The following is a 20,892-nucleotide window of genomic DNA, read 5'->3' on the forward strand; positions in this document are numbered from 1 at the left end:
GGCTAATAATGACTTCTGTAAGAATTACATGGAATAACATGTGTAAGAGTATTTAGCACAAGGCCTTGGAAGGCTGAAAATCTGTCTTGCTTACCTTTAAATATCCCAATGTCAAACAGTGAACAATACATATTTGCTGAGAGTGAACAGACAATTAAATTTAAAAGGTGAACACACATTAAAAATGCATGCTGTTTAAATTTTACATACTGTACCATGATGTATTATAATATATAGGTATCTGGCTTATCTATTCTTTAATAGTTTATCTTACATTTCCTAATGTGGGATATAAGGACCAGTGCTTGCTCATTTTATTTTAAGAAGTAAAAGAATAAACACCTTATGTAAAATATACATTTTATTTTATTTATTGTGTTATTTCCTTAATGAGTATGAAAACTAATTTACCTGAAATCAAATCAAGTCAAGTCCTTTTTCAGATATGTGATTTGCAAATATTTTCTCCCCGTCTATGGGTTGCCTTCTCCTAATCCTAATAGTGTCTTTCAAAGAACGGACATTCTTATTTTTAATGAAGTCTAATTGATCTTTTTTCTTTCTGGTATAGATCATGTTTTGGTATGATACCTTAAAAAAACCTTTAACTAACTGAAATTTACAAAGTTTTTCTCTTGTGTCTTTTTTCTAAGAAATTGATAGTTTTGGTTTCACATTTAGGTCTATGATCCATTGTAAGTTAATTATTGTAGATGGTGCAAGGTATGGATCCAAGTTTTATTTTGTTTTGCTTTTTACTTAATGGTTATTCAACTGTTTCAACACCATTTGTGGAAAATGCTGACCTATCTTAATTGAATTGCCTTTGAACCTTTTTTGAAAATCAATTGGCTAAAGCTATGGACTGAATTGTGCCGCCCCACCCCCAATTTATATGTTGAAGTCCTATCCCCCAATGTGGTAGGTTTAGATGAGGTAGTGAGAGTGGGACCCTTGTTTTTTTTTTTTTTTTTTTTTTTGTCTTTTTGTGACCGGCCGCACCGCGCTCAGCCAGCGAGTGAACCGGCCATCCCTATATAGGATCCGAACCCGCGGCGGGAGCACTGCTGCGCTCCCAGCGCCGGCCTAGGTGGGACCCTTGTGGTAGCATTAGTGCCCTTATAAGAAGAGATATCAGAGAGATTGTGGTTTATCTCTCTCCCATATGCAAGCACCAAGGAAATACCATGTAAGCACAAAGCAAAGAGGATGCCTGCAAGCCAGGAAGAGGTCCATCGACAGAACCTAACCATATTGGCACCCTGATCTCAGACTTCCAGCCTCCAGAATTGTGGAAAATCAACTTCTGTTTGTTAAGCCACCTAGTCTATGGTATTTTTGTTATGGCAAAGTTGACTAAGCTGACAAAGACAGCAAAACACTTGTGCTAAATTCCTGGACTCTACTCTGTTCCATCAATCTATTTGTCTATCTTGACATCAGTATTGCACTGCCTTGGTTACTGTAGCTTTAACATATGTCTTAAAATCGGTAGGGTTAGTTTTCCAACTTTGTTCATCTTTTCGGAGTTGCTGTGGCTATTCTAGGTCCTTTACATTTCTACATGATTTTTAAAACCACACTGGAAATTTCTACAGAAAAGCTTGCTTGGATTTTGATTGGGATTGCACTGAAAGTATAGATCAATCTGGAAGACTAATACTGAGTCTTAAGATGTGTGAACACAGTATATCTCCAAATTTTGCTTGGAAGTGTTTTGTAGTTTTCAGTCTACAGATATTATGTATCTTTTTGTCAAATTTATCACTGACTACTTCATAGTTTTTGATGCTATTATAAATGATAATTTTTATTTCAATGACTATTTCTTTATTGCTTGATTAAATCATGGGTGCCTATAAGATTATTTATTGAAATTTTTTCAAAATTGCCCTGGGAAGAGTTGGTGGACTTGGGCTTCTTAAATACTACTTGAAATATCCTAAAGAGAATGCCTGGGATATGGGGTAAGACAATTATCACATAGTATATTTTTCTAAAATATCCCCCACTCCCATCTTATTGTATGATTGAGAAAAGAGAACCATGCAAGACCAAATGCAGCTGGAAATGCTCATTTCATGCAGACATAGTCTTAATCAGAATACATGAGTAATGTTCCATTCAGAGATAATTTCTGGCAAGAATACTCAGACAGCTTTAAAACATTATTTTTACAGGCATCATAAGTGATTAGTGTAATGACAATGAACCTAACCAATTAAAATCTTTATTGCCTGACCAAAGTATGATTTATGAGTCATTTTTCTTCTAAGTTGTATAAAGAAAAAATTAAGAAGCAGTCATTTAGACTTGGAAGGAATAAGAATGACAGACACAAAACACTAGCTGAGTTCATTAACAAGGAAATTAGCTTCAAATGAAACATTTTAATATCTGTTTTTAAAGAGATTTTCAAATTTACATTATTTTTTCTTATCTTGTGGCACCTGAAGGGAATTCTTTGTCTGAATGACATGTTAGAGAATAACAATGAGAGACTGAATTGTTTTTGTAAGTAGCTCAATTTCCATCATTGAAAATGACCTTATATTTAAGGCAGTAGGAATAAAGAAACTATTCTGTGGAAAAATACTAAGACACCCTGATGTTTCCCCAACAGTCTACAAAAATTTGATCCATTTTATATAAACCATCAGTCATATAAGCAGGCCCAAAGCATTTCTCTAGGAGAACAGTCCTCTTTCATAAATCCCCTTGCATTTATCAGCTAAATCAATTACTAAGTTATATGTAAGTCTACAGTGTACGGTAAAGCATTAACAAGATTATCACGTAAATTCAGACAACAATAAACATTGATTTGTGCAACTAACTTTACATTCCAGGTGAAGCTGTTCTTCAGAGAGGTTCAGAGAGTATGTGTTAAAACTTTTGAGTTTTTGATTAAATTATCTTCATTACTGTGTAGGTGGTCTAGTCTAAATGCTAAGATGTTCCTATACCAGCAATAATAATTTGGGGGTTGGGGGAGGGGCAGTGTGTGTGTGTGTGTGTGTGTGTGTGTGTGTGTGTGTGTAATTACCTTTTGCATACAATATGTTTTCTTCAAAACCACGATATACTTTTCATAAATTCTCTGATGGATTCATTGACATCAAATCCCAATGGACTATTGTATCCTAGGCATGTTTATATTAAGATATGAAAGGATATACCCATACCATGAGTCTAAACACAGACAGAGCAGCAGGTCAGTTCCTACAGGCCTATGCATTTGGCTCCTGGGCTTCCAGGTTCTAAGATCGCACCTGTAGCATGTTGTAAGTTTAGTTACTTGTTCACGTCAGAAGAGACTGTAATCACAAGAGCTTACTGCAAGTGAATGCCTAAAAGCAAAATAAATCATGGGTATGATGACAACAAAACAGATCTCAGCAGGACTGGAGCATAGATCACGAAGAAGGAATGTAGGTGATGAGACTGCAGTAGCAAAGTTGGGGCAGATCTCACAGCAGGGAAAGCCATAGCAAGTCTTTGAGAAGAAAAGTGATGGCCTGATTGGTTTCAGAGAGTGTTGTGAGTTGAATTGTGTCTTCCCAAAAGGTATGTTGAAGTCCCAGGTCCCAACACCTGTGAACATGATCATATTTGGAAATAGTCTTTGGAGATGTAATCAGGTTAAGATGCTTTCATACTGGATTAGGATGGGCCCTAAATCCAATGACTGATGTCCTTATAAAAAGAGAGAGACTTTGATACAGAGAAACACAAAGGGAAGATGGTCATGTGAAGATGGAGACAGAAATTGCAGGGATGCAACTCCAAGCCAAAGGACGCCAAAAATTGCCAGCAGCCACCAGAAGCTAGAAAAAAGGCATGGAACAAATTCTGTGCTAGCTTTCAGGAGGGGCATGGTCCTGGTGACACCTTGATTTGGGGATTTCTGGCCTCCCGAATAGTGAAAGAATAAATTTTTATTGTTTTAAATAATCAATTTAAAGTCATTTACTATGCCCACCCTAGGAAACTTACACAGAGAGGTTTATATAACTGTAGCCCGTGGAATGAATGGGAGATGAGCAAGACTGGACACAGGGAGACCAATTAGGCAGCTGTACAGTAATCCAGGTGACAGATCCCATGGTGGGACTAAGAGAATAGTGATAGTGATGATGGCAAGAAGCAGGTGATGTTGAGAGTTATTTAGGAGGTACAATCAACAGGATTAGTTATCAGTGACGTGGGTATTTCAGGACAGGAAACAGTTAAGGATAAATATTCTAATTTCTGGTTTGAGAAACACCAATTTTTTTTTTTTTATTGTAACAGTCGATTATACATATCTGTGGGGTACGGAGTTGAATATCATTATCTGGGTCCAATATGTGATGCTCAAATCAGGATAATTAGTACATTCAACATTATATAATGTAATTGGTTTTTGTGGCCCTTTATCTGTTCCCCTTTATCTCACACCCCCCTCCCCCTTTGCCAACTTTGCTAACTTTAGTTCTGTTCTCTCCTGTTGAAAGTTCAATGTATTCTTATTCTTATGATTGTTGTATCTTTCTCTTTTTTTGTTGTTTTTTTTTGTTTTGGTTTATATTTTTTTAGCTCCCACTTATGAGTGAGGACATGCAGTATTTCTCTTTCTGTGCCTGGCTTCTTTCACTTAACATAAAATTTTCCAAGTTCATCCATGTTGCAGTGAATGGCAGTTTTTCATCCTTTTTTTTCAGGGGAGAGTAGAATTCCATTGTGTATATATACCACGTTTTCTTTATCCAGTCTTCCAACGATGGGCATTTAGGTTGATTCCAACTCTTGGCTATTGTAAATAGAGCTGTGATAAATATGGGGGTGCAGGTATCCCTTCAACATAATAATTTCCATTTCTTTGGGTATACACCCAACAGTGGAATTGCTGTATTGCATGGCGGTTCTATCTGTAGTTGTTTGAGGAAACTCCATACTGTTTTCCATATAATGGCTGCACCAATTAATAGTCTCACCAACAGTGTAGGAGGATTCCCCTTTCTCCGTGTCCTCACCAGCATTTGTTGTTCTCTGTCTTTTTGATAGTGAGTCTAACTGAGATGAGATGATATCTCAGTGTTGTTTTGATTTGCATTTTCCTGATGCTGAGTGATGATGAGCATTTTTTCGTGTGTCTGTTGGCCATTTGTATGTCTTACTTTGAGAAATACCTATTGAACTCCTTTGTGAATTTTTTAATTGGGTTATTTTTTTTTATTTTTGCAGTTGTTTAAGTTCCTTATATATTCTGGATATTAATCCTTTGTCAGATGCATAGTTTGCAAATATTTTCTCCCACTCTGTAGGTTGTCTTTTCACTCTATTAGTTGTTTCTTTTGCTGTGCAGAAGCCTTTTAGTTTGGTATAATACGATTTCCTTTTCATTTTGTTGTGTGGAAGAACACTTATTTTAATAGTGATCACTTTACCAGAAACAGATTTGCTTGAGAATGGAGAGAAAATGAGTTTAGTTTTGTCAAAGTGCTATTTGAGGTACCTGAATGACATCTAAGTGAACATGCCCCACAGAAAACTGGATCTGGACATCAGGAAAAATGTCTGAAATGGAGATATAGATAAGGTAATGTTGCTATGACACTGTGTTTTTCCTATAATATCACTTAGCACACTGTATATTTTAATCTCCTCTTTACCTGTAAATCCTGAATAGGAGAGTGAAGCTAAGGGCAGAGAAGTGAGAGAACTCTGCTCTCCTCAATAGGCCAGCCCCCAGTTTCCCTACTTCTCCAATCTTACAATTGGAATAGTGATACTAATACAGCAATTCTGGCTCTTTCTAGTCAGTTCTGCAAAAAAGAAGCTGATCATAACTACTGACAGCTTTCTGGCTTTGGACCTTAGCCACAAATCCAGGACAACAGGGAAAAATTTCCCACTAGACATTATGTTACATTTTACATAAATAATTCATTATAATCCTTACAAGAACAAGCTTCACTAAAAGCCAAATTAATTATAATGTTCATTAAAACCCAAGAAGAAAAAAAGTATTAAATCTAAACCAGAACAAAAAATCTTAGAGCTTTGGGTGCGAGAAACAGAGAAGGGTCCTAAGGTTAGAGAAATGAGCTGGAGCTGGACAGAAGAGCTCATGAGAAAAGGGTGAAGGAATCTGGTGATGGCCCTGTGCAAGAAGGTAACTGGGACAGAGCCTTTCTTAAGGCCAGTATCTTGGTGCATTTCTATACACAAGACACAAGCAGTAGAAATAACTCTCTCTGTTGGCCAAAGGAAGTATCAAGAAGGATTTCTATGAGAAAGACAGAAACTTAAGCCTCGCAAACAGGACACCAAAATTCTTTCTATCCTGTCTTAAGGATACAAGGACATAAAGCTAAAGGCCATCCTTGCAGAGGCAAATGTAAAACATATGAAACAGATGCACAGAGATGCTTAGTAACCTGTTCACAGGGGAATCACTTGGCCCACTAACTCCACTGAAAATGGGCATGCAGTAAGCAAACACACACACATGCATACACAGCCAGCAACAAAAAACCCCACACCATAGCTACAATGAGCCATACAAAAGCAAGTCAGCAGATGGGACAAATGGAAGAGTGTGTACGCCAAAGTGAGGGTAATAGAAAGTTCAAAGAATTTGACATTTAAAAAAATTAATAAAAAGATAAAGCACAGATAATATAAGCAAAAAATAATACAAAAGAGATTTAAAATGATAATAATAATGATAATAGTTAACACTTATTGAACACTTAGTATTCGCCAGATATCATTCTAATATACATAGATACTATATCCATTACTTGGCTTATTAATCACTTCAACCTTATATGGCAAGTACTATTATTTTCATCTTACAAATCATAAAGCAGAGAGGTGAAGACAAATAAGATCCCGATCTCATAAATGATGGAGCTGGGCTCGAACCCAGAAAGTCTCATTTCAGAGCTCACACTCTGAACCACTATAGTGCACCAGACAGAAATTCTAAAAATAATTTTATATAATAGTCATCGGAACCTACTCAGTAGAGTGCATTTTACTGAAGACTTGATATCACTAAAGAAGTAGAGAACTGCACAACAATCTGAGGGAATTTGCCCAGATTCCATTACAAATGTGGCACAATTTAATACAGAGACAGAAGACAGAAATGTGAGTAAGGAGATCTGGACAGCAGAACGAGGAGGCTAACCCCAGACTATTAAGAGTTCCAAGTGAGACAACAGAGAAAATAGGGGAGAGGAAACATGCAGAGATAGTTCTGAGAGTTTTCTAGAACTGAGAAAAACTACATTCTCAGACTAAGGGGCACATAGAGTCACATGAAGGATAAATAAAACATATCTGTGCCTACACTGATTATAGCAGAAACGCATACGGCCAAAGACACAGAAACAGCTTTCAGAGAAAAAGGCAGCTTACTTCTAAAGGAACAGTGATGTGACTGACTGCAGGCTATCGATGCCAGTAGCCAATGTGATATTTAAAAAGCTGAAGAAAAATAAATTTTGACCAAGATCTCTATTAAACGGATCATCTCTGAAAGATTACTAAAGAATTAATCTAAAAGAAATAAGCTGGATGAAAGAAGTAATACGAGGCAAAGTAACTGGTAAACAAGTTCATAAACTTAAATAAGTAGTGTCTTAAAAAATAAGTAATAATAATAATGACTAATATTTGGGGATTTACCAACCAGGTGGAAATAAACACTAGAAAACTACATAGAAGACAGGTAGGAGAAATTTGAACTTAAACACATGTATATCCTTATATTATTCAACAGAAGGATAGAGCTACTGATTAAAATTTCATGTTAAATGTATAAATTAAAAATGTAAAGATAGAAGAAGAAGATAAAATTTCTAAACCAAAGAATGACATAAATTCAATAAGTGTGGCAGTGGAAGGAAAAGGAAGAAAAATGATATATTTACCCAGAATGAAACAGAACAAGATCTCACATGTGTAAAATTATAAACATAAATAAAAGAAGCTTACATACCAGTATATTTATAAATACAGATACAGGCAACAAAGTATAGACACACGAGCAGTGAGGATGCACACAGCCAGCTTCCCAGTGGTGATACTGAGAGGAAGCAGAAGAACTAGGGAGGATGCAAAACAGGTTTGAATTGTATCTAAATGTTTTATTTCCAAACAGATAAATGAATAGTAATCAAATTCAAATATGGCAAAATATTAAAATGCCATATCCAGTATTTATTATATTATTTTCTGTGCTATAATTTTATTAATTTTTTAAAATAAAAAAAATACTTGAGAAAAAAACAAGAAGCAGATTCAGAAATGTTAATTAACTTTTCCAAGATCACAGACTATGATGGGGGAAGCCGGGGAAATACAGACTTCCAGTTTCTAATACCAAAGTCTGTTCAACTGACTTGGGCTTATTCACTTTTTCATTAACACTGACAGGGCCTGGCCTGTGGCATAGGTGTTCAGGATGAGAGGCAACAGCTGGGACAGTTCCTGGAGGGAAGTGCCTGCTGACAGTGGTCTGGTATTAAATGCCACCATGTAACAGGAAGCTTCAGGGCTGCGTTTGGCATTCAGGGGTCTCTTGCAGTTGTAAAGAGGCCAAATTCTCAGAGAATCAGAGGCTATGACCTAAGAAAACAGATATTATCCAGTTTAATTGGCTTAGTTTACACATTCAGAAAGGGAGGAGACCCAGAGAGGTTAGCTTGTTTGCTCAAAGTTGTATAACCAGTGAGTGGTTGGCTCAAAATCTAATTCTACATAATCATTTATACCAAGCGCTGTAAACTTTAGTCAAGAAGTAACGGAACATTTTTGGGAACAGGGACAATGAAGTGGCAATGATGATGATGTGATAATGAAGATGAAGATGACGGTGGTGGTGATGATAGCAGCTAACTTTGGGGGTACTAAACTAAATTCTAGGCATTCACCCAGATGCTTAGTAAGTATCCCTTTGATTAATGCTCACAGCAACCCAAAAAGTTAGGTACATTCATAATCTTCATTTCAGACAGAAAGAAAACATCTCAGGGTCTCGTAATTAGTCGATGGCAGAGTGGATTCCAACCCAGGCAGTCTGACTCCTGAGCTGGAACTCAACCATATGCTATGCTGAAGACACACATGTTAGAGGTAAGTGGGGGATCGGTGGCAAATGGGAACTCAATTCCATCCCTCTTCGGTTCGATTTGGTCTTAATATTTCCCATAACTAGAGTTGCAAAGTGGTTGTTAGGCTTAGCATTTGACTTCATCTGATGCTTATGTGTAGTCTATATGGTTTCACATTTGGTAGAGATCTCGAAGCAATGGTAAGCCAAAGTGTAAATGGGTTGATTCATGAGTTATTGGCCTAAACCTGAAGTAATTTCTCTTATAGACAACTTTAGTTTTCATGTATATAGGGGAATCCTTTTGTAAAAAGTAAAATATTTTGCCCTCTCTGGTGTGGACAACCATTATCACAGCAAAAATTTATGCTTGAGCCAAACAATTCTGCATAACTTGTTTTGTGCCAGCCAAACAAAGTGAAAGAATAAGTGACTCCAATTTTTTAGTAATGAGTTGCTATTGGTTAATGGATGTTAATAGTTGTGGTAGACTAGATGCCCCACCCCAACTTTATTGAAGCTTAAATCCCCACTGTTGAGGGTGGGAAATTTTATTATGGTATAAGGTGAGGGTGTAACTGCTGGGGGTGGGAAATTTTGTTATGGTAATTAAAAGGTGGGGCCTTGAATAGGTGGTTGGGTTGTAGGACCATGCTGTAGTGAATGGATCAAAAATGGTGGTCAGGGGCATGGTTCTGAGGGCTTTAAAAGAAGAGCACATGAGAGGTTAGTCTGTCTCTGCTCCTCTGTTTTCTACCACGTGAGACCCCTGGATCACTTTCACCATCCCTAAGGACTTCACAGATGTGTTCCCTGGACTTAGAACTTCCCAGCCTCAGAAAGTGCAAGCAGTAGTTGGATCCAGCCTGAATGCCCATCATCAGATGAGTGGATAAGGAAAATGTGGTGAATCTACACAGTGGAATACTACTCTGCTATAAAAAAAATGAAAGACTACCATTCGCAGCAACATGGATGGCCTTAGAGAAAATTATATGAAGTGAAATAAGCCAGGAATGGAAAGAGAAATACCGCCATGTTCTCACTTATTTGTGGGAACTAATATAAATAAATAAATAAATAGACAAATAAATGGGGGTGGGGTGGGGGAGAAGACAGAATAATCACAAGAATTCCTTGAACTTGTTAAGGCAGGTGAACAGATATGATGTTGATGTGGGGGAGAGGAAAGAGGAGGGGAAGAGGGGGCATTGCCACAGGGACCTGAAAATCAACTACATTGTATATTGATAAATTAAAAAAATTAGAAACTACAAGCAATAATAAATTTCATTTTCTTTATAAATCACCCAGTTCCAGGTATTTCTGTTATAAGCAACAGAAACTGACTAATGCAATAATATTGTTTACAAGACAGCTAGAGCTATGACTCTACTGTCTTCATCCAACAAGGAAATGAAGCTTGTTACTTCTAATGGTAGAACTGTATAGTGGTTAGAAGGCTGAGTTCTGACATCAAGGTACTAGGTTCACATTTCAATGTCATTCAGTTATCTACTTTATACTTAATGCGAGCATTAGGCATGCTCAGGTTTAAAAAGACCAGTCAAGGATGTATTTATTTCACCCAGTCACCATCACCAATCACCAGTTTATCAGTGTTTTAATGATCTGCTGAACATACTCAGGAAAATAAAACAAAAACTTCCAGTACATACAAATTTTATTTGTGAGAAAACCACAATTAGAAATGCTGTTATGTACACATGGAAGAAAAATGTTACAGTCAGGATTCTCTAAGTATAAAAAAATATATGGTTTGGAATCAAGCATAGCTGTTAACCAAAGGATATACACAGTTGCCCAAGATACTTTATATACCGAAGTTATATCAATTTTTAAGTTATTTAGAGGGCAGCAAGTGAAACAAATTGATTTGATTTGTGAAAAGTTGGAATTTCTTGTGTGAAACACTGAAATTCAAAGAAAAGATCAAGAAAGACTATAAACACAGAGCGAAAAACAAGTTACAGATAATGGACATCAAAACGTTAAAATGTCAAAAAAATCAAAACAAGAAACAATGATGACAGATTAAACTAATAGGTTTCCTTCATTTGAAACTAGTAACAAAATTTTTAAAGAGGCATTATCTCATTGACAGAAATCACAAAACAGCAGCGGACACACCAAATAATTTGCAGAAATGGTTTTTTGGCATGTAGAGGTTTTTGTTCTTTTTTATAAAATCAGGTTACAAAATTACATATTACGTATTTTTTAATTTTGATTTTTTTGTTGTTGTTTTTTTCCCCCCTGCTTTTCTTAAAAAGATGAGGTCACATTCTCGCAGAGCAGCAACAAGCAGGAGTTTGGTAATTGCTGTCCTTACTACATAAGGCTTTCCGGTTTGTCACCTGCTTTACTCACTCTACTTTACTCATTTTCATTACTAGCCTGCCCCCTATAACAAGTGAGCTCATAACCCCTTATGGACCACCAAGGAAATTCAAGTAGTGAAGGTGATCAGTGACAGAAGGTTGTTAAGACTGGACATCATTAGAGAGTTTCATTTGTTCATTTATTCTTCAATCATTCTTTCAACAAATACATGTTGACCATCTGACAAGTGCCAGATGCTGGGCTCAGATCAGAATAAAAGCATTTGGGCTTCTTTTCATTGAGATCATATGCAGTCACAGGTCTGGAGTAGCTTATCAAAATGCATGTAATACAAAGAATAGAGGACAAAATATTGATGAATTTTCAGAAATGAAATAAGAAATTCTAAAGAGTGCTAATGTTTTTTTCTTTTATTTTAACATTTATTTGCACATATCTGTAGTATACAGAATGTTGTTTCAATACATGCATATACTGCACAATGATTACTTAGGGAAGATAGCATAGTTTTATATCTATTAGTCCACTACTTTTCCTCCTCCTCCCCTCCTTCTCTCCCCACCGTCACCTCTGGTAACCATTATTCTACTCTCTACTTCTGTGAGAAGCATTTTTTTTTTTTTTAGATTCCACATATGAATGATATCATGTGGTATTTGGCTTTTTGTTCCTGACTTACTTCACTTAACATAATGGTTTCCAGTTCTATCCATGTTGCTGCAAATGATAGGATGTCATTTTTTTTTTTTTTTTTTGGATAGCTGATTAGTATTCCATTGTGTATATATACCACAGTATTTTTAGTCATTCATTCATTCATTGATGGAATTTAGGTTGATTTCATCTCTTGACTATTGTGAACAGTGCTGTGATGAATATTGGAGTGCAGGTGTCTTTTTGATGTATCGATTTCATTTTCTTTGGGTATATACCCAGTAGTGAGATAGCTGGGTCATAGGGTAGATCTATTTTTAGTTCACTGAAGAACACCCATAATATTTTCCACAGGGGCTGTACCAATCTATGCTCCCACCAGCAATATAGAAGAGTCCCGTTTTCTTCACATCCTCACCAGCATTTGTTATTTTTTTACTTGTTGATAATAGCCATTCTAACTGGAGTGAGATAATATCTCACTGTGGTTTTAATTTGCATTTCCCTGATGATTAGTGATGTTGAGCATTTTTTTTTTTTTTGCGTGCCTGTTTACCATTTGTATGTCTTCTTTTGATAAATGTCTGTTCAGATCCTTTGCTCAGTTTTTCATTCAGTTATTTGTTTTTTTGCTGTTGAGTCATTTAGTTTCCTTATATATTCTGTATATTAGCCCCTTTTCTGATGTGTAGTTGGCAAAACCTTTCTCCCATTCTGTAGGTTGTCTCTTCACTTTGCTGATAGCATCTCTTGCAGTGCAGAAGCTTTTTAGTCTGATGTAGTCCCATTTATGTATGTTTGCTTTAGTTGCCTGTGCCTTTGTAGAGTCACTTAAAAAAGCACTACCCACTCCATTTCGTGTAGCATATCTCCTGTTATCTTCTTGTAGTTTCATAGTTTCAGGTGTTAAATTTAGGTCTTTGATCCATTATGGTGAGAGATAGGGGTCTAGTTCCAGTCTTCCACATGTGAATATCCAGTTTTCCCAACACCATTTGTTAAAGAGGCTGTCCTTTCCCCATCATATATTTTTGGCACCTTTGTAGAAAATCAGTTGTCTGTAAGAGCCTGGGTTTATTTCAGGACTCTCTATTCTATTCCATTGGTCAATTTGTCTGTTTTTTATGCCAGTATCATGCTGTATTGGATACTGTAACTTTATGGTATATTTTGAAATGAGGAAGTGTGATGCCTCCAACTTTTTTTTTGTTCAGGATAGCATTTGCAATTCTGAATCATTTGTGGTTTCACACAAATTTTAAGATAGTTCTTTTATTTCTATGAAGAGTGGCATTTTATTTTGATAGGATTGCACTGAATGTGTAGATTGCTTTGGGTAATATGGGCATTTTGATGATGTTAATTCCTCCAACATGAACATGAGATGTATTTCCATTTATTTTTGTCCTCTTCACTTTTTTTCCAACAATGTTTTATAGTTTTCTTTGTAAAGTTCTTTCACCTCCTTTGTTGAATTTATTCCTAAGTATTCCATTTTTTTGGTAGCTATTGTGAATGGGATTACTTTCTTGATTTCCTCTTCAGCCATTTCATCATTGGCCTATAGAAAGTCTATTGATTTTTGTGTGTTGATTTTGTATCCTGCCACTTTGCTTAACTCATTTATTAGTTCCAGTAATTTTTTGGTGGAGTCTTTAGAGTTTTCTATGTACAGGATCATGTCATCTGCAAATAAAATAGTTTGACTTCCTCCTTTCTGATTTGAATGCCTTTTATTGCTTTCTTTTGCTTTCTTGCACAGGCTAGAACTTCTAGTACTATGTTGAATAAGAGTAAGGAAAGTAGGCATCCTTGCTTTATTTCAGATCTTACAGGAAAAGCCTCCAATTTTTGTCCATTCAGTGTGATATTAGCTGTTGCTTTGTTGTATGTGGCCTTTATTGTGTTGAGGTACATTCCTTCTGTACTAGTTTGTTGAGTGTTTTTACAATAAATGGGTGTTGGATTTTATCAAATGCTTTTTCTATATATATTGAAATGTTTGTATGTTTTTATTTTCCCCTTTCATTCTGTTGATGTGATGCATCATATTTATAGATTTGCATATGTCCAACCATCCTTGAATCCTTAGGATGAATCCCTCTTGACCATGGTGTATAATCTTTTTAATGTGTTTCTGCATTCTGTTTGCTACTGTTTAGGGACTTTGCTCCTGTGTTCATAAGGAATATTAGTCTGTAGTTTTTGGGGTTTTTTTGTTTTGTTTTGTTTTGTTTTTTGCTGTGTCTTTTCCTGGTTTTAGTATGTGAGTAATGCTGGCCTCATAGAATGAGTTTGAATTCATTACCTCCTCTTCAATTAAAAATTCTGTATCCAGCAAAACTCACCTTCAATTACGAAGGAGAAATAGACTCTTTCCCAGAGAACAAAAGCTAAGGGAATTCATCAACATTAGACCTGCATTGTAAGAAATGCTAAAGGGAGTTTTTCAGTCTGAAAGAAGACAAGCTAAGAAGCAGAAAGAAAACATTTGAAGGTACATTATTCATTAGAAAAGTAAGGTTATAGACAACCCTAGAGTACTCCGATGTCATAAGGGTGGTGAATAAACAAACCATTTATATCCTTAGTATGAAGGCTAAAGGACAAACCTATCAAGACACTAGCATACACAACAACTGTATAAGATAAAGCCCATATTAAAAGGTGTATCTCCAAACAACAAATTGTCAAAAAGTGGGGGTGGGGAGGAATGACACCAAAGCATAGATTTGGCTTTTTTTAAAAAATTTTTTTCTGAGACCTCAAAGTGTTTTTTAGCCTAAAATAATTTGTTATAACTATATCATGTTTTTTGTAAGCCTCATGATAACCATAACACAAAAACTTAGAGGAAACATACTAAAAATAGATAGTGAGATAGAAAATTGTAAAACAAGAGAAAACCACTCAACCACAAAGGAAGACAGTAAGATCAGAAAAAATGGAAAAAAGGATCCACAAAACAAGAAGGAAAAAAAATAGCAAAATGACAGTAAAGAGTCCCTATGTATGAATAATAATCCTAAATGTAAGTGAATGAATTAAATGCCCCAATTCAAAGACATAGAGTAGCTCAATGGATTATAAAACAAGAACTAACATTATGCTGCCTACAAGAAACTCACTTCACTTATAAAGGCACACACTTACTGAATGTGAGTGAATGGGAAAAGATATTTCATGCAAATGGAAACCAAAAAAGTGGAGGAGTAGCTATACTTATATCAGATAAAATAGTCTTCAAGCCAAGGAAAGTAAAAAAAAAAAAAAAAAGATAAAGAAGGTCATTATATAATGATAAGGGATAAAATCAAGAAGAGGATATAACAATTCTAAATATATACACACCCACCTCTGGAACTCTCAATTATATAAAGCAATTACTGTTGTATCTAACAGGAGAGATTGACTACAACCCAATAATAGTTGGGGACTTTAATACCCCACTTTCAGCAAAGGACAGATCATCCAGACAGAAAGTTAACTAGCAAACATCAGAATTAATTTCTACTATAGGCCAACTTGATCTAACAGACATTTATAGATCATTTCATCCAACACCTGCAGAATACACATTCTTCTCAGCAGAACATGGAACATTCTGTAGAATAGACCATATGTTGGGACACAAAGTAAGTCTCAACAAATTTTTAAAAAATCAAAATTATGTCAACTATCTTATCCAACCACAAGAGAATAAAACTAGAAATCAATAACAAAAGGGACATTAGAAACCGTACAAATACATGGAAAAGAAAGAGTATGCCCCTAAACAATGAAAGGGTCAAAGGAGAAATTCAGAAAGAAATTAAAAAATTCCTGGAAACAAATGAAAATGAAATCACAACATACCAGAACCTATTGGATACAGTGAAAGCAGCTCTAAGAGGAAAATTTATAGAAATAAATGTCTACATCAAAAAAGAAGAAAGACTCCAAATAAACATCCTAAAGTTAAACCTCAAGAGCCAGAAAAACAAGAACAAAGCAAACCCAAAATCAGCAGGACAGAAATAACAAAGATCAGAGCAGAAATAAATGAATTAGAGATATAACAAAACAATAGAAAGATCAATGAAACAAAGAGTTGGCTGACCAAAAAGATAAACAAAATCCATAAACTTTTAGCTACACTAATGAAGAAAAAAAGAGAGAAGACTCAAATAAATAAAATCAGAAATGAAAAAGGGGACATTATAATTGATACCACAGAAATACAAAGGACCATAATAGACTATTACAAATAAGTATATGAGAACAAATTGGAAAACCTAGAAGAAATGGATAAATTCCTAGACACATACAACTTACCAATGTTGAATCATGAAGAACTAGAAAACCTAAATAGATCAATAATGAGTAATGAGATTAAAGCAGTAATAAAAAGCCTTCCAACAAAGAAAACCCCAGGACTAGATGGCATTACTGTTGAACTCTACCAAACATTTGAATAGTGCTAATAATTTTAAAAGTCCCAAAGAATGGGGGAATTTAAAGAAGGAAGAGATGGCTGAGAAGTGAAGTCAAAAGAAGACAAAAAAAAAGACCATTCCATGAGATGAGTGGTACATCTCCAGTGATATGTAAGAGGGAACTTAGAGTAGACTGAAAAAACCAGGTTCAGTATTGCAAAAGAAAGAGTAAATGGCATAAGAAAAAGAGATGGGGTTGAATGGCAGGCGGACATGGAGAGAAATAATGGGGGTTGAGTGAAGAGAGGGACGTGGGTTGCATGTTTTGTATGTTAGGGAAGAGGGCGAGTAAAGAGAACTAAATATATGTGAAAGAAAGACTTGGCATCAGACAGTTAACAATAATAACCATATGCTAGAAAAGACTTTATTTAGATGGAGTGCTATTAACTTAAATTTTGATAACAGAGTAAAATTTGGCAACTTTTCCACAAACCATATCCCCAAGGTCACTCTTGGGACATATTCTAGGAATGTATTTTTACCAGAAAAATATTCTTCAGTTTGGCACAATCAGTGACAATCAGTGACAATCAGCTACAAAAGAAAATCTGTTGATTCCCAATTATGCCTTATTTTCTGTCATTCCACTTGTGACCTCAATCAGAAATTATTGTAAATGTTTCATTTTTGGCTCTACTGGAAATGACATGGTTTTTCACAGAGGCAATGAAAGCAGGTGGTATCATTCTCCAGAGCCTACTACATATATAATAATCAAGGGAAAGAAAAAGTAGGGCACAAATGATGCATTTGTACAGTTTATACTAAGAAGGTAATGTTTATTGAATTCTTTCATGAACCTGCAATGAACATGCTATTTCTTCCAACTTTGATATTGGCAAAATATAATGGAAAGTACACATTTATCAGATAAAGATCAAATGAATTCAGTAAAAGAAAAAAACAAGTTGAGTGAATTTAGTTCTGAATTTTCATAAGGCAATGTGGCCTGAGTAAGATAACTTATTGGAATATCTCTGTCTCATTTCTGTAGATGTGAAATAGTAAGAAAGAAAATAAAACCTGACACCTGATTGTGGCCTAAAAAATAAAAACTTAAATTATTTCTTCACATATTTTTGGGGGGGTTGGCCAATATGGGGATCCAAACCCGTGACCTTGGTGTGATAAGCCTGTGTTCTCACCCACCGAGTTAACCAGCTAGCCTCCTCACAGTGTTTTTAAGCAAAATTCTTATAATGTTATTTTTTAAACAAAGGCACACTTTAAAAGGGAAGTAAAACTGACTGTTCTAATATTTTAGAAGTAAATAATGTCCTGTTGCTGTTCTTCTCTAGTAGATACTCATGCACCTGGAATTTAATGCAAAAATAAATGTTTATTGGTTACTTATTCAAATAGCTTATAGACATGAAGCACTGAACTTTAAAAAGTCTCACCTGTATTTATTGCTAATTCAGATACGTTGCTCATTGAAAATGAGTGAGATACTCAAATATGTATATTTGTCACACATACTGTAAAATGTACAGTGCAATGTCAACTCAGCTTTTCTTCCATAATGTATGGGATGAAATCCCAAGTGCTTGCTTCTCAAGGTCTTAGTTTACAAATAGAGTTTGTCATCTTGAAGTACACCTCTATTAGTCAAGCCTTCAGAGCCCAAGAGTAGTGAATCCAGATGTGCACTGACCATCTCACCTCCTCCTACACCTCCACCACCATAACATCAAGGACAACTGCCTAGAGGTGACTCCAGAAAGCTTTCACTGCTTTCTGATCCATTGTTTGGACAATCAGGTTCAGGGATTTCAAAATTCTCAAACATCTTTCTACGAGTCTGAGTCAATATAGAGTTGAGAGTTAAGGAACACAAAGCTGAGAAATTTTTCTATTAATATAAAAATGATTTATTAGAAATTAACTAATTAGTCTGGTAGCGTGGCTGAGTGGTCTAAGGCGCTGGATTAAGGCCCCAGTCTCTTCGGGGCTGTGGGTTTGAGTGCCACCGCTGCCAAGAAATTAACTAATTAGTCCCACAGCCCATCTAAATGAAATACAAGTTCAGCTGGAAATAAATAAAAATGATCATCAAGGATCTGTACCCGATAATCAGGATAAGCCTATTTTGGTACGACCTGAAAATTTAAGACAGGAATTTATGTAGTACTTAAACAAAAACTGTGTAGCATACAATATGCTTACCCCTGCAAGGCTTTCTCTCCAAACCAGTCTCCTTTCCCTAAAGTTCTAAGAAAGACTGGGTCCTCACTTGGTGAGTCTTCACGAGTGACATTTACCTACAAAGAGAAATAATGAAAGCCTAAATCTACTGCATACCCAGAATGACCAAATAAACAGATTGTTAAGGTTAGTTTAATGTCTTACTTTTGTTTTGGTTTTTTCACTTAGTTTTATTCAAAAAAATATATAGTTTAAATAACCATTAAAAGGACCAAAGAATAATATCACAAATTCCCATGCAAACCATAAAACTTATCTCTAAATATTTTGTTATCAAGTTGTTTCTGAGAAATAATAATATGTTATTAGGAAATTTGAATTTCACTTAATCCTCATTTTCATTCTCATTTTTCTATCAGGAAACCACTATAATTATGAATAATTATACTGCAATTATGTATAATGAATTTAGTGAGTATTTTGCCAATCTTTTTTTATATGTTTATATACATGTGCTTTTAAAATACATGAATAGCATACATGGTATGTGTCATTCTGTAACTTACTTTTTTCTCTTAACATTGTTTTAATTATTTACTCCATGCTATTAGATATAAATCTAGCTCATTCATTTTAATGTATTAGAGTCATATTTAATTACATAAATATATTTACTTATTCATTTCCTTGTAAATTGGCACTTTTTCCCCCCTGAAATGGACATCCTTCTATGTACCTCCACATACACCTTCTAATTTCTGTAGGATATGCCTGTCTCTTTCCCTAAGAAGAATCCAGCCTTCATTCAAAAGCCCATCACATTTACGTGAAGGCTTGCTGCACGGCTCTGACTGACTACAGCCCTCATAATCCACCTGCTTCATTCAGCAGGGTTTCTTTTAAAAACATATAAACTACATACATGACTTTTTTTCCATAATAAATAGCGTGTCTTCAAAGAAAGATGTATTTCTTTGGCATTCTCTACAATTTAAAATAAGCACTCAATAAAGTGCTATAAATTGGTTTAACAGAGAGTTTCATTACTTATAAGATATCTCAGCGCACACAGGATTTTTGACTTGGGTGATAGCCCACAGAAGGCAAGTGATATTTTCTTTTCTTTTCTTTTCTTTTGTGACCGGTAAGGGGATCGCAACCCTTGGCTTGGTGTCGTGCGCACCGCACTCAGCCAGTGAGTGCACCGGCCAGTCTTATATAGGATCCGAACCTGCGGCGGGAGACCCGCTGCACTCCCAGTGCTGCACTCTCCCGAGTGAGCCACAGGGTAGGCCCGCAATTGATATTTTCTTGTTGCATGAATGAAGACATAAATGGAGTAAGTTGCACCTTTGTACTAACTCATTTCCTCCTCAAACTTTACTAATATTCATAATATTGTCTATGTGTCATCCGGAAAGGTTAAATAGTTAAAATTCATTTACGTGGAAAATGTAATGAAGTAGAAAAACTAATTTCTTGAGACAATGCCAGATACTTAAACACATTTAAAGTTAATATAGTTCAGGTTGCTGAATCTATAGATTGGATGTCAAAGATCAGAATAAGTATTAAGAAGGTCTAAGATAGAGAGAATTCAATTATTATTCTCTTCTGATCCATTTGATTACTCCTTCACACAGTGTTTCAAAACCATGCAAATTCAATTTATAACATTTTTACCACTAACCTAAATCATAGAGACTAATTTGCATGCTGATGAGACTTTTATAGATGTGGGAACTTCAGTCAGTCGTATTATTTAAAATAAAAGTTACTGGACCCTTATTCCTGAGGTTCTGACTCATCTATGTTAATTAGAAGTGGCTAAAAACCATTTCCTTTGTTTGCATAGTATCTCAATATGTGACTATTATACAATGTGTTTTTATTCTATAGATGTAAGTGTGGATTGCTTCTAATTTGTTGTTATATTTTGGTTTTGTTCCACTATTAACATTACTATGAACATTCTTGTACATGCATTCTGGTGTTCAGGGTAAGAGTTTCACGAGTATGTGCATCTTCAATTTTACTAGATATTTATTCACTGTTGGTATATCCGTTGATAAAAGTTCATATTGTACTATATTGTCACCAACTCTTGATTTTAAATGGCATTTAATAAAAACGAATTCTTAAATC

The 20,892-nt window shown here is 35.4% G+C and overlaps 1 protein-coding gene across 2 annotated transcripts in view; it reads right to left on the minus strand.

Moving 5' to 3' along the window:
• PRKG1 (protein kinase cGMP-dependent 1) overlaps nucleotides 1–20,892 on the minus strand; it is a 1,297,492-nt gene that overhangs the window by 204,704 nt on the left and 1,071,896 nt on the right. Inside the window, exon 7 of one of the 2 annotated variants that reach the window (XM_063103400.1) lies at nucleotides 18,769–18,863. In XM_063103400.1, the coding sequence (XP_062959470.1) occupies nucleotides 18,769–18,863 (95 nt within the window). Of the gene's footprint in view, nucleotides 1–18,764; nucleotides 18,864–20,892 lie in introns of those variants that run through there. The other variant, XM_063103401.1, reaches the window with a different exon arrangement.

The sequence above is a fragment of the Cynocephalus volans genome, chromosome 7 (assembly GCF_027409185.1).
Source record: "Cynocephalus volans isolate mCynVol1 chromosome 7, mCynVol1.pri, whole genome shotgun sequence".
Classification (NCBI taxonomy): domain Eukaryota; kingdom Metazoa; phylum Chordata; class Mammalia; order Dermoptera; family Cynocephalidae; genus Cynocephalus; species Cynocephalus volans.